This window comes from Periplaneta americana, chromosome 11 (genome assembly GCF_040183065.1).
Source record: "Periplaneta americana isolate PAMFEO1 chromosome 11, P.americana_PAMFEO1_priV1, whole genome shotgun sequence".
In the NCBI taxonomy this organism is placed as follows: domain Eukaryota; kingdom Metazoa; phylum Arthropoda; class Insecta; order Blattodea; family Blattidae; genus Periplaneta; species Periplaneta americana.
Window position 1 is genome coordinate 133,561,552 of NC_091127.1, and position 14,903 is coordinate 133,576,454.

The 14,903-nt window shown below is 35.5% G+C and overlaps 1 protein-coding gene across 1 annotated transcript in view; it reads left to right on the top strand.

Annotated features, from left to right (window-relative positions):
- The first annotated feature begins 270 nt into the window (after window positions 1-270).
- LOC138708548 (nose resistant to fluoxetine protein 6-like) overlaps window positions 271-14,903 on the top strand; it is a 48,429-nt gene continuing 33,796 nt past the window's right edge. The window contains exons 1-3 of the mRNA XM_069838664.1: window positions 271-493; window positions 8,559-8,761; window positions 13,296-13,477. Of these exons, the coding sequence (XP_069694765.1) occupies window positions 271-493; window positions 8,559-8,761; window positions 13,296-13,477 (608 nt within the window). The remainder of the gene's footprint in view (window positions 494-8,558; window positions 8,762-13,295; window positions 13,478-14,903) is intronic.

The following is a 14,903-nucleotide window of genomic DNA, read 5'->3' on the forward strand; positions in this document are numbered from 1 at the left end:
TTTAAGTTATATTAACCTTGAACCTAGCAGCTGATACTTTCTATACATCTTTTTCATTAAGTGGAAGTATAGAATATCTTCTACTGATAAATCAAAATGTTCGTGTCCCGCGTCCTCGTTGCTTCGATAAGAACCCTTGATTCTTTGATAATACCATAGCGTCACTAGGTCGTTTCTTTTATCGTTTATCGTTGCTCCAACGTGCACGTACCCTAAGGCGGACGGTTGCACTGGGACCTGCAGTTAGTAGCGGACAACGTTAGGTGCAACATGCATGTGGTCGTCATTATCTGCGGACTCTTACGTGGGTCATTGTTAAACCAGGCGTTGGCATCACCGACAGGCTATGGAGACGATCATTTCAAGCAGTTGATGAACGCTCTGGAGGAACTGCCCACGTCCATTTCAGCGTGGCCAAAGTCCGAATTGTGTCAGACACACATTCGCTTCTGCAACGATAGTTTAAGTGCAGGAAAACCATGGGCCTACAAAAGTAAGTCACATTACATCATTGCATTCATCATCATACACAATGTCTCTAACGCGCTTGTGGAATACCCTACCCAGTGACATCAGAGACTGTCGGAATTTAACAGTGTTCAAAAACAAACTCATTAAGCATTTTCTTACTGCGTAGAGTGCCATGCAGTAAACTGAGTATTCTAACTCATTGCAAATGTTTCGAAACTGTTATTGTTTTGTTCCGCTTTACATTTGCACAGTCAGCTACTTACTTCTAGATAATTAATTATTTTTCTTAGTCACTAATATATTAGGTAAACAATATACTGTATTAGTACCTTTTGTACCCATTGTGATCTTATCTTCCTACTAATATATATGTATATTAGGCCTATTATTATATTATTATTATTATTATTATTATTATTATTATTATTGTTATTGTTATTATTATTTCTCTCATTCTTTTTGCATTTGTGTTTTTTGTATTTGTATCTGCAATTCTACTACTATTTCTTATTTCCTTCTTCTCTCTGCATTTGTTTCTTGTATATGTCTATTTGTATTCTGGTGGTGTGGTAGAGAAGGCTTGATGGCCTTAAGTCCGCCAGATTAAATAAATAAATAAATAAATAAATAAATAAACAAATAAATAAATAATAAATGAAGGAAAGTTGATATACCGGTATTAAAAATAAAAATCATATTCTACAAAATTAATATCTGAAGAAAGGTTATAATGTAGAAACGAAAAACAGTGTTTCTAAAATGGGCTTTTGAAAGTAGTCAGTTAGTCAATGTCTGAAAGTTTTACACTATGTACACTAGAATACGCAATTTTTACTATTTACAGTAGCCTATACTATCATAAAGAATGTAGGCTTACATTGATCAAACATATTTACACTATTATAGACCTACATTATTTACAAAATAAGTAGGCTATATGAGTAGTATTATTAAATAAAATACAGTACTTTGCATTACAGTACACAACAATGTATATATTAGTATAAATAATAGTTGATCAATGTAGGAATACATTTTTTATGACAGTATAAATAGTAAAAATAACGTATTATAGTGTATATAGTGTAAATAATTTAAATTGTGAATATTAGTGTAACTATTAAAATTGTCCATGCTTTGTTCTGCCGAAGTTGACCAAAGAAGATTCGCGCTAGCATTCAAGTTCTTCGATTGCCAAAGATTATATGACATTTGTCTTACGGTTGGGGAAAACCTCGGTAAAAATCAACCAGGTAAACAGTCCAAGCGAGAATCTAAGAAAAGCCCGAGCGGAGCTCAGAATCAGCAGACAAGCGAGTCTGCCAACTGAGTTAGCAGCAGCAGCAGCAGCAGTAGCAGTAGCAGCAGCAGTAGTAGTAGTAGTAGTAGTAGTAGTAGTAGTAGTAGTAGTAGTAGTAGTTTAATCGGTTTTCTTCATGGCGAGACGTGAAGGCAGGAATCCCTAAGGGATCTGCACTAGGGTCTCTACTCTTTGCTATTTACATTAACGACATCTCTACTGCTCTTAAACATTGTCAGCACCATCTCTATGCAGATGATCTTCGGATATATATATATATATATATATATATATATATATATATATATATATATATATACGGGGTGGAAGTGAAATAATTATTCAGATTTTCAGAGCCAATAGCTCACATTGTAGGTAACAAAAAAGTGTAATACCATATTGGTAGAAAGTTTATAGTTTTCTCAAAAATTTTTTTTCTTCAATTGTTTAACACCCTCTTACTCGGTAACTAATGCGAGCAGGGTAGTGATTTTTGTCCATATCGATAGAAAATGTAATAAAGAATCGTTTATTCCTCTGGTGAATTTCCATAACGTGGATGGTTTTCGTGTAAATTTAATATAAAACCCGCTAATTTTAAGCCACTGAACGATGCGAACAGATTGCAATATTACCAGGGAGGGAGAGGTTCACCTAGGTCTGTCTTGTCACGGTCGAGAGAGGGTTGTGGCTCGCGTGGCAATTGTAGCAGCTGTCTCCTAGAAAAAATAATATACTACGAACTACAAACTTGGAACACTTAATGTTACAATGTTCTTACGTTAAATTTATCATACTATACGTAAAATCGAGAACTCTGTGTAGAATATGTTCGTATTGAGACATATACATACAAGTGATTTACTCCGAAACTGTAATATTAAACATGCTTATTGAAAAATTATTATATAATATATTTTAGTAGGTTATTTTACGACGCTGTGCCAACATCTCAGGTTATTTAGCGTCTGAATGAAATAAAGGTAATAATGCCGGCAAAGTAAGTTCGGGGTCCAGCACCAATTGTCACCCAGCATTTGCTCACATTGGGTTAGGGAAAACCCCGGGTAAAATCTCAACGAGGTAACTTGTCCCAATCGGGATTCGAACCAGGCCACTTTGTTTCGCGGTCAGACGCGCTGTAATTGTACTTAAAAGTCATTCGGTATTCACAAATTATCGAGTAGGCTATGTTCATTTTGCTTCCGCAAAAAACTTTATTATAACATTAAAATAATGGTACACCTTAAAAAAAGTAAACTCAATCAATAGTAAAACAAAAACAAACAAATACAACCTATGCTTTTAGTATGTTTACTATGACGAAAGGCTAGGAACTCTCAGTTGAGCTGTCAGTCATATGGCCACTGTAGAAAAGACGAACCACGGCTATGGCAAATGGCTCACTTTGACATGCCTGAAAACTCACTTAATGATAGCTTATCAAAATTAAATCATGATATCATGTCAATAAGTAGCTTGTTCAATTATAATTTTTCATTATTGGAAGAGTTGGAAGGTGTTACGAAACAATATAGGAATTAGTAAATAATGTTTACTGATATACTGGCTAATGTTACAAAATGTGAAATCTGCTCTATTACACACATTGTAAATATTTGATATTACACCTAATACAGAATTTCAGGGATAACACGGAAAATTAATCCTTCTGGGGTTTCACTTTGAGATTTAAGACAGCGCTCATCAGTCGGATCCCGGCCATTTTGTCACTCGTATTGAGTGCACCTCTGCACATAGTGTGTTGGACATTGTGCCTCTATCACACATCTGTGACACAGTGCATGAGGGTTGGCCACTAAGGGGAAACTGAGAGGTGGAACTTAAACTGAGAGGATTCAATCCGGCATCGGAACTGGAATCCGGTGTGGCTTACTGGATAAAGCGTCATCACGTAGAGCTGAAAACCCAGGTTCGAGTCCCGGTGTCGGAAAGAATTTTTCTCCGCTCCAGCCATCCTTCATTAGTTCTACAGGGACATTTTATTTTTACTTCAACTTTTATTGTACCTGAGTTTTTTAATGTACTTCACTCCTACCTCTTCTACTAACGAAGTTCCAGCTATCCTGCACACAGAACCGAGGCCGCAGTACTGAGTTAGTGATTATAGTACGTTTCAGAAATATGTTCGCGTTTTCCAGTGACGAAAACTTCCAATATTGAATCATTGGTAATTGGAATTAGATGCAATAGTCTATAGTGCGATAATAGCCACAAAAGAACTGAAGTCTGTATCGAAATGAACGGCCACAATTTAAAAAAATGTGTTTAAATATCCATATTATGATTATTTTTCATTTTCACTTCATTCTCTATATCGTACGCTAATGTGCTGTAGACAGTATAATATACACTGCATAATGAATACCGTACGTTCGCATGGGTAACTCAGTTCGTGAGTAAAAACACTTATTGTTAATACTGTACTGTATTTTGATTAAACAAAACCTAATGAAAATTATCACACTCAAAATCGCGATATTTCCTACTTTACATAAATGGATGAACTACTTTTCTTCCCTCCTGTACCTAGTAAAGTGATTTGTTTGTATTTTACGCCAGTATCATCGAACTCCAGTCGTGGAAGGAGGGAGCAAACGGTGTTTCCGGGTCTCAATCATTAATCCAAAGGTATAGCCAGGTTAATATTAAAAATGTTAGTAAAAATAAAATGATGTCCCTGTACAAGTTTGTAATGCATCACATAACTGTAGAAGCAATTTTGAAAGTGTTAATAAGTTTTTCTTAGTTTTCTCAAAACGGAAGTGAATGGACATACTTCCCTTTTCCAATCAGTGATTCAATTAATAAATCAACACCAGGTTCGAACGGGGGTCCAATTACACAACGATCTTTACTTCACCATTACGCTACAAAGAACTCCACAGTAGTAAATGTTGAATTAGGTGTTATGAAAGCTTTCACGTTTGGTACCTATAATGTTTAATTTTAAACAAAAATGTGTTTTATGCCATACACAAGATATATACTGTAGTTATATGACATGACACATTGAATCAAAGATCGCTCTTCGTATTATGTAATTTTTAATTAATATTATTTTATTTAATACCAGCTGAAGATATCCGACGTTGCCAGGGTTGCCCTTTTTTATTTTTAATTAAACTAGTTTTAGTTCAGCGCCGTCATGCGTTCGTTCATTTTAACGTTGAATGTAATCAAATACACGGAGTTTGTGTTGGTCAAACTTCAACGAACTTCACCGAAACGAAACGTAACGCAAACGAACGTCGATCGTAATCCTAGCCTAGAGACCTAAACCTTGGTCGACAGAAGAATATTGCACGGATGGAGCGACGCCGATGACAGGATCTGATCAAATTTGCTTCACTCTTCATGTTAAAGTTACGTGGCTGTCACGCGGAAAAATCTTGTTGAGGTCTTTTAGCGTTATCAGAAACTGATACTATTTCTAGTTTCATCAGACCTTGAATATATCAAACTGTTTTCTAGCAAAAGACCGTTACTAAATCTAGATAGCCTATCAGACAATTTTCGATAAATGTAAGACATAGCATATATTAGAAGGTCTTCAATATTGTCAATGTAATAGGATACTCAGCAGACGTCTCCAAAAGCCTACTCGCGAGTAAGGCCCTGAACGGAACCGAGGCCAGTACATAATGAGCGCGTTCCGCCTCACCCATCCCCACCTGTACTGTACTCGATGTTTATGCGCAAACGAAAAGCAGTGGCGGACTGCCATTATCGTTGTGTTGATCGGAGTGTTCCACCGCTTCACAATGTCTTCTAATCATGGACGGAGTACATTCAAGGATGAATAGGAAGATACATTTTTGTATGTTAGTGGGGAGAATGTGAAATGCTTAATTTGTTTGAAAATTCTCATGGGTGTGTTAAAATTCAACATGGGACGACAATACTCGACTCTTCACAAAGAATATCATACAATTACAGGCATGCTGGACATGTGAAAATAATTTATTTTGGGGCTATCTGTATAACTGTTGATTATACATAATAATCAGTATATTACAATACGTTTACACTCAGTTCCGCATGACAAAATAGGCCTAGCCTATAATATTTCGTTTAATTTTAGGTGAAATGCGTAGGCCTACAAATATTTTGATAAAATATAAAACAAGAAAATACAAACAAAAATCACACACGTATCCTCAGTCTTAAACAGAAAAGCTTCTTGCTAGCTATGTTCTAGCTTGGAATTTGGAAAATCAATGAAGCCCTTTACAAAAGCATCATTTGTAAAATCGTGCATACGGGACGTTACTAAAATACTGTGTCCAGAACAAAGTCAAAGTTTAAGAAAATTAAATTGTTTCCTATTACAGTTCAGAGAAGGAATTTCAAGATTGTAAATGTAATAATTGAATCTGAAGTCGAAACCACAACTAACCAATTTGTAGCTTACTCACTTGCATTGGACGAAAGCACTGATAGAAATGACAAAGCTAACCTAGCCATTTTCATTCGAGGAGTTAATGAACATTTTAATGTGTCTGAATGTCTTCTAGATGTAATTACAAAACACAATTGGAGAAGATCTTTTCCAGGCACTGAAAGGCATCATAGAACAGAAGAGGTTGAATTTGCAATGGCTTGTGTCAATAGCAACAGGCGGGGCTCCAGCTTCATAGTATGTCAAAATAATATACAAACGTATATTTCTTATCCTTTTGATATTATTTGTAAACATAAGCACACCGTTGCCGCGATCTCCCCCTGATCGCTATCTGTTGAGGTACGAGTCTCACCCCCCTTCTCTAGTCTTACAGCACACTGTGTTCGACGGGCAGAATCGAGAGCACGAATGACGATACGCTTTTTGGAGACCTCTGGGCTACTGTGTTTGAGCCATGTATTGTAGGATCGTACCACCACGCATGGCACGTCCTCAAGTTGCGGATAGAGGAGACGGCTTCCAGATATGGAGGGTGACTGAGAATGTATTTAATAAACATTCGCGGACAGCCGATACGGGTGGTCCTCTAGCTTGGGGGTTGGGTGAAAGGCTAACACCCACCACCGTAAAAAAGAGCTTGTTACGAAACCCTAACATAAGAAAACAAGGGAATTTTACTTGAAGCAAGTAATGAGATCGGTTTGGTAGTAAATCCCGAAAAGACTAAGTATATGATTGTTTGTCGTGACCAGAACATTGTACGAAAAATATAAGCACTGGAAATTTATTTTTTGAAAATGTTAAAAAAGCAAACTATTTTGGAGCAATAATAACAAATATAAATGAAATTCGGGAGGACATTAAACACAGAATAAATATGGGAAATCCCTGCTATTAATCGGTTGAAAATCTTTTGTCATTAATCTGCTTTAGAAAAAAAACGGAAAGGTAGAATTTATAAAACAGTTATATTACCAACCGGTTCTGTATGATTGTGAAACTTGGACTCGGACTTTGAGAGAGGAACAGATGTTAAGGGTGTTAGAGGATAAAATGCTTATGAATATATTTGGGACAAAGAGGGATGAAGATACAGGAGAAATTTACACAATGCACAACTGCAAGCGTTGTATTCATCACCTAACATGAGCTGCTGCCAAGAAGTCAAAAGGAGAATAGCATGGCAAAGGAAGCTTTTAATAGAAACAGGAGCATCTTCTGCGGACCTCTGGAGAAAGAACTAAAGAAGAGACTAGTGAAGTGCTTTGTGTGGAGTGGAGCATTGTATGGACCTGAAATATGGACATTACGAGGAAATGAAGAGAAGCGAATAGAAGCATTTGAAATGTGGATATAGAGAAGAATGGAGCGTGTGAAGTGGGACAGACAGATTAAGGAACGAAGCAGTGTTGGAAAGAGTGGATGAAGAAAGAATGATGCTGAAGCTGATCAGAAAGACGAAAAGGAATTGGCTGGGTCACTGGTTGAGAAGAAACTGCCTTCTGAAGGATGTACTGGAAGGAATGGTGAACGAGAGAAGAGTCGGGTGCAGAAGAAGATATCAGATGGTAGGCGACATTAAGATATATGGATCATATGAGGAGAAAAAGAGGAATGCAGAAAATAGGAAAGACTGGAGAATGCTGAATATGCAGTGAAAGACCTGCCCTTGGGCAGAACACTAAGAATGAATGAACGAGGTTACGTGACATCAATAAAAAGGAAGAAGAGTTGATGTTAACGGTAATAATGATCTTTCTCACTCAACTCCCCATGGCTGACTAACCCCGACGTAACAGACAAAAATTTGAATCAAATAAACCAATGTCAAAAAAGAAAGCAAGGCCCACCAATCAAAAGCCGAATCGCTAAACTAAATAAACTCGCTCTAGATATGAAGAAGTAAGTTCGACAGAAAATGGCGTATAAAGGAACGCCATCTATGTAAGAAGATAGAAAATAAAACAAACTAGTCAGGGAAATAAGGAGAAAGAAGAAAAAGAATGCAGGAAATACAGGGTGCCGGAAAACAATCGGCACAGACAATAACTGTACTTCTTTCCATAATGTCTGACAGTAGAAGTAAACATTGCTGGTAGATGAGGAGATAAATATAATTGCTATTCAACCAATGGCAGCGATCTCATTCCACACTTGTATGTAATTTGGATGACGGTAGAACGCTTCAGACAGCCCAACTTCAGAGTAAGCGTGGAATGAGACCTCTGCCATCGGTTGAATAGCAATTATAACTTACTTCTCTCCTCCTCTGCCGACAATTTTTACTTCTCCTGTCAGACATTATGGAACGAAGCAAAGTTCTATGCCCGTTCATGTGCTAATTAATTGTTCTTGTTCCAGTGTTTGACTCAAACGCCAGATTGCCGGCGGGTCTGTTGATGGGGAACTTGGTGTCCTTTGGGAACTACGACGAGTGCGTGGATGTGGTGGACATACACACAGACATGGCACCGCCGTTCAGCGGCAAGTACTGCCTCTTGACTCTCACCTGGATTAACGACACGTTCATCTTTCCCAACGAAATCTTCAACGACGTCAGAGTGGTAAATAATCTCATATAGGGACCGGATTTATAGGTTTTTATCTATTTTTTCCTTACTTATAAATTCATTATTTCTTAGATAATTTTCCGAATTATGGTCATAAGTAGGGCCCGGAAGTTCATGCCCTAAAAAACTATGAAATATGCATGGAAATATGCTCTTAAAACTTGAAAATATGGCAATAAATATGCACTCTTAAATTAAAAGAATTAATGTCCCTTGGCAGTAGACAAAACTAGTTAGTATTAATAATAGTAAACTCGCATTATTCCTTAAAGGTTGAAGCAGAAGTGGTCCCGCTGCCATTGTTGACTGATGAATTACAATTCACAACCATCACTTTGCACAAATTTACAACTGAAAAACTTAAGGCCCATTCACAATGAAAATTAAACATAACCGTAACATAAACACAGAAGTTTTCGCCCAGGCTAGCAATGATTCACATAAGCATTGACATAAACATTACTGTAAGACGTTAACATGAAAGTTTGCAAACTCCAAACTTTCATGCTTATGCTTACGTGATTTGCAAACAGAACACAGTCGTGGAGCGCTGAAGTATACGACAGAATATGAGGAAATGGCGTCGTTGTTATGTTTCCATGGTTACCAAGTATGTTTGCTGTTATGTTTGTGTTCCCATCGTGAATGATGGTATGACTTCTTGATTTTACCGTAACGTTTATATTCTTAAAGCCGGGATTACGATCGACGTTCGTTTGCGTTACGTTACGTTGCGGTGAAGTACGTAGAAGTTGAACAAATGCAAGCTCCGTGTATTTCATTACGATCAACGTTAGAATGAACAAACGCATGACGGCGTTGTTTCAACATTGTCAAGGTCAAGCTTTCACAAACGCAAAGAAACGTAAACTGAACGTCAACCAATCACGAATCAGAAGCCCTTCATATGTTTTCACCTCTTCTTTCGTTGTAGATGCGCCATATTGCTACTGAAATATTAAATAAAATCATGTTAATTAAAAATTACATAATACGAGAAACGATCTTTTATTGAATATGTCACGTCACATGAATACATTTCCTCTATATGGCATAAAACACATTTTGTTTAAAATTAAACATTATAGGCAGCAAACATGAAAGCTTTCATAACACCTAATCCAACAATTGCATTTCGTATTTCTCCGTAGCGTAGTGGTCAAGAGACTGGTTGTGGTGTAGATGGGCTCTGGTTCGAGCCTTGGTTAAACTTACTTTTTTTTTATCTTTTAATAATTTATTTACATTACTAGCCGTACCCGTGCGCTCCGCTGCACCCGTTAGAAATAAATATCAAGTAATTACATAATTAAAATAGGACATTTGATCCAGGCAACATTCATGTTTGATAAAGGGATAAATCGTTTAATATGTTACTTAATTTAAATTGTGTTTAAAATATTAAAATGCGATCATTTTGATCCAGAGACCACTCATTTGGTGCAATAACAATTCCTTTAACATGTTTCGTAATTGTTATTACCAATTATTTTTGGAAAAGCGAAAATTAACAGAAAAATTTTGGCTACAGATTTATTATTATATTATATTATATAAAAAGTGTGTTGATAACGGATGTACTCAAATTAGAAAGTTTTTAATTTGTTGTGGGAGCTCTTGAATCTCAGGAGGAACAACTTTTACAACAGCGCAACATAATCTGCTTGGCTCATTACCCAATTTTTTTGCATTGCATTTATTGCATATGTAATTTATGTATTTTAACACGATTCAATTGTGCATAGTTAAAATTTGAATTATAAAATAATGGATTGCTAAGCTAACGTACTATTACTGCATACTAAATCAATACACTCTCGTTGTTCGTTAATTCTCTGAGATAAAAATGAATATGTTCATAAACATTATTTTCAGAAATACAGAAAATGAATATACAGAATAGCCTATTAAGTTTTCTGTGCATAAGAAGCTATTTTAATCTTACCTGTCCTAAATTCACTCACAAGTTACTGTAATAACATTATAGCATTATGTCCATCCAGAGAAACTACACTTTCCAATGATGAAATAATAATTAATTATACAAATCGGTTAATTTAGCTTCCGATATTACTTCATACAAACACAGAAACATTCTCTGTAGGCTTTCATAGCTTTCGATTGTTGCTGTCCAAGGCCCTTTATAGACGAAGTCATTTGTTTTTTAATTCATTACACGGCCTTAGATGGCAGTTATTTTAATTTTAAAACTCATTTATCTCATTAAATATCAGTCCTATCAAAATTTTTCAAGGAATAAAACTGATCGAAAATTATTTTTATAGAAACTTTTGTTATGTAACATTTTTCACAAAAATCAATAATAAGTGAGATATTTCGATTTATTTAATTCACGCCCCCTTATAACCCCCCTCTTAAATGATGTATTTTTAATGCAATATAGCCTAAAATCTAAGTTACAACGAATTTAATCTATATTCCAATTTTCATCGAAATCGGTTCAGCCATTATCGCGTGAAAAGGTAACAAACAGACAGACAGACAGACAGACAGACAGACATACAAACAAACAAAAATTTAAAAAAAGCGATTTTCGGTTTCAGGGTGGTTAATTATATATGTTAGGACTAATTATTTTTGGAAAATCGAAAATTACCAGAAAAATTTCGGCTACAGATTTATTATTAGTATAGATTTTAGATACGTTATTTTATTTTAACCCGAAATAAAGGGGCTTTTACCTCACAAATAATATATTCGTAATTCGCACTAGTCCAGCTATTTAGTAGGGAAGACTGTTGTACCTTCAGCATAGTATAGCTTTGAACATTTTTTTTTTTTTTTTTTTTTTCTACCTAGAGGACGCAAACTGAATTGGATTGTAGAGAAAGTCGCTCAGTAGCTCTGGTCTTAATTTCGGTTTGATTTATTGCAAAGTGTGAGTTCTGTGGACGAAACAATTTTTTTAGTACCAGAAGTAAACATTTCGTTCATTGATATATGTTTTCTAACACAAAACCAAGAAATAAAATTTCAATCACTCTGGTTTATGATGGGAAATATATTTTAAATATGATTGTCAGTTTTACAGCTATATTCCCACCTATATTCCATGTGTCCCAAACTACAAAAGGGTATATTCCAAGATACCTTCTGTTGTACCTTCGAACACATTACACATCCCTTTATTTTTTCCTCCTTAATAGATCTGTAAAACACGAAAATACATACAGGAAGTTGTAAAGGAAACTTCAATAATTATTTCAAGCATTTTTCATTTAAGATATTTCATTTCTCAAAATTAAAAGAAAAAGGTGAAAAGTTTTCAAGGTACAACAGTCTTCCCTAGTATATGGTTTTATTATTATTATTATTATTATTATTATTATTATTATTATTATTAATATTATTATTATTATTATTATTATTATTATTATTATTATCGTCATTCTATATTATTCTGTCGTAAAATATTTTTGTAATACCGGTAGGCCTATTTTATTTGTCTCAAAGTTACCATAAAATTCAATGTTTATCATAATCAGCTGACTGACTGACTGACATGTGCATTTCAGTACTCATTATGGCCGGCAGAGCGTGATAGTTGTCACGAACGTCGATCATAATACACTGCCTCTGAACTTCGGTGGAAATTCAACGTACAGATGAACGCAACGTAACGTAACGCAAACGAACGTCGATCGTAAAATTTAAGAAGTTATTAGCAATATTCCATACTTGTTGTTCACCAAGTATGAAAAATCAGACGATGTTATTTTCTGTAATGTATACAAGGATTTTTTTTAGAAAGAGCAATTAAAGATTTCTCGGACTTCTGTGTACAGTCTTACCCTCCCAAAATTTCAAAGACGTCGGCACATTGGGTTTTTGCCGGAAGGGAGAATTACTGAGAATAGATTGTCATAATAAAATTCGCTCCATGATTGTCAATGAACTTCGCCGGGCTGATAAGTATGAGGTGTACGAGGAAATTGGGTGCCTTTCTGCTGACGGTTCAACTCGAAGAGCAGATATCATTATTATAGTCCGAAAAAAAAAATGTGGACTCATTCTCGATCCCACAGTCCGTTTTGAGAACAGCGAGGAACAACCTAGAGAAGTCTGCAAAGAAAAACGGGCAATTTATCTGCCATGCTGCAGCGATTTGGGGACCAAATATAACATCAAGACATGGGACGTTATATAAATTATGGTTGGGGCTAGAGGCACAATCCCACGGGAGTCGTTAGAAGTCTTCCGAAAATTAAAAGTTCCTGACAGCACCCTGGACATGATATCCTCCACTGCACTGTATTCATCGATTAGCATAATTAATCATTACTTATATTCTTTATAAAATGTAATTTGTCTTATAGCCTAAATCGTTTGTTGCATTTCCAATAAATTTCTCAATGATAGCTTACCTAACTAGTGTTTCTATCAAAGAAAAAATTGAATTAGATATTAATATTTATTTAGAATTGATTAGGAGGCCGATTATTAAACCCTGGTTGGGATGGCTATCAACTATCTAACAGCACCAACATCTGTGTTGCAATTGACATAGCCGGGGTCTCCGAGGACGCTCAGCCTTCGGTGGGGATTCTGCATTCCCTCAACGTGCGGCGTTCAAGATCTGGTGCCCGGACTGCAGGAGCATTTCGACCGAGACGTCGTTGTCACCCTCAAGGACAAGGACTGCCATACTAAGGACGAGAAGATCTACACGACTCTGGACTGTGTGGCGATGTAAGTTAAAAACTACCAGCAACAGATTTCAATCCTTTTCTTGAACATCCTTCATCCTTAGACAGGTGATCCAAGTACTACAGAATACGGGAACGGATCAAAGCAATATATTGCTCAGGAAGGGAATTTCTTTTCTCTGTTATAGTTGCTCTTAACTTCGATATAAAATCCTGGACTCAAAATAAAATATTACATTACAAGCATTTTCATAATAGCAGGCATATACTTGAAATAGTGGCGAATCCAGTTTCATATTCATCTACCCGGCCTCGATCTTCAGCAAGAAGTGGAAGTTCATCTAAGTTTAGAAGAGAATTGTAGTGCTTTTCTCATGTTTTTACAGATTTTGCGACACTTTATTAATACGACTAAAGAATTTCGCTCTGATTTTGATTCTAATCTCAAAATAGTGAGGCACAGTAGGCCTATTCGAATTGGATTTGGAGGTTTTAATATATTAATTACGACAATCGATTAATTACATATTACCGATAGAACTTCTTATTTTAATATTTACAATTCATATTGAATAGTTCAGATAAATCTTTGTTAATATTCAAATAATTACTTATTTAATTTCCGTTAATGATTTATCGTATTGATAACACAAGGTAAAATCTTTGCTAATTATGTTATACATATTTGTAGTATTAACGTTTTCGCCATACTTTTTGGCTTCATCAGATACTTTTGATCTTTTCAATAACTAACCTCATGTATACAGTGTCTTAGATTTTATGTAATAATATAAGCGTTGAAGATAACAAATCAGAAAGAAATCACAATAGAAATCAAAAGACGAAAGTGGAATTGGATAGGGCACACAATCAGGAAAGAAGATGGAGCAGTAGAAAGAATGGCTTTGAATTGGAATCCCCAGGGCAGTAGAACAAGAGGAAGGCCAAAAAATACATGGAAGAGACTGCTAGGAAGGGAAAACATGGAGCGAAGTGAAGAAGTTGGCTACAAATAGGGTCCGATGGAGGCATTTTGTGAATGCCCTATGCTCCTTACGAGGAAATACAGGAGTTTGATTGATTGACTGATTGACTGATTGATGAGATCACCAAGGTAAAACCTTAATATAAAGTGTTTTAAAACATAAATATAAAAATCATAAGATTTAAAAAACAGTAGGCCTAATTTGTAGTAGGCCTACATTGGAATTTTAAAATACTATTTACGAACCTTCAATTATGTATGTAAAAACAATTTAATTATATTTATTCAATTTTAATATTATGTATATTTGTTGCCCGAATCATATCAACGTGTACGAATGTTACGTTTGCGTGTAAGTGAAAACTCATTTACAATAAAATACATTATATAAAAGCAATTGTTCGTAAGCATATGGGTTATATGCAATTTGTAGTTTGATAATGTGAGTTTGTGTTTGTAATCTCAATTAAATTAAAACTGGATT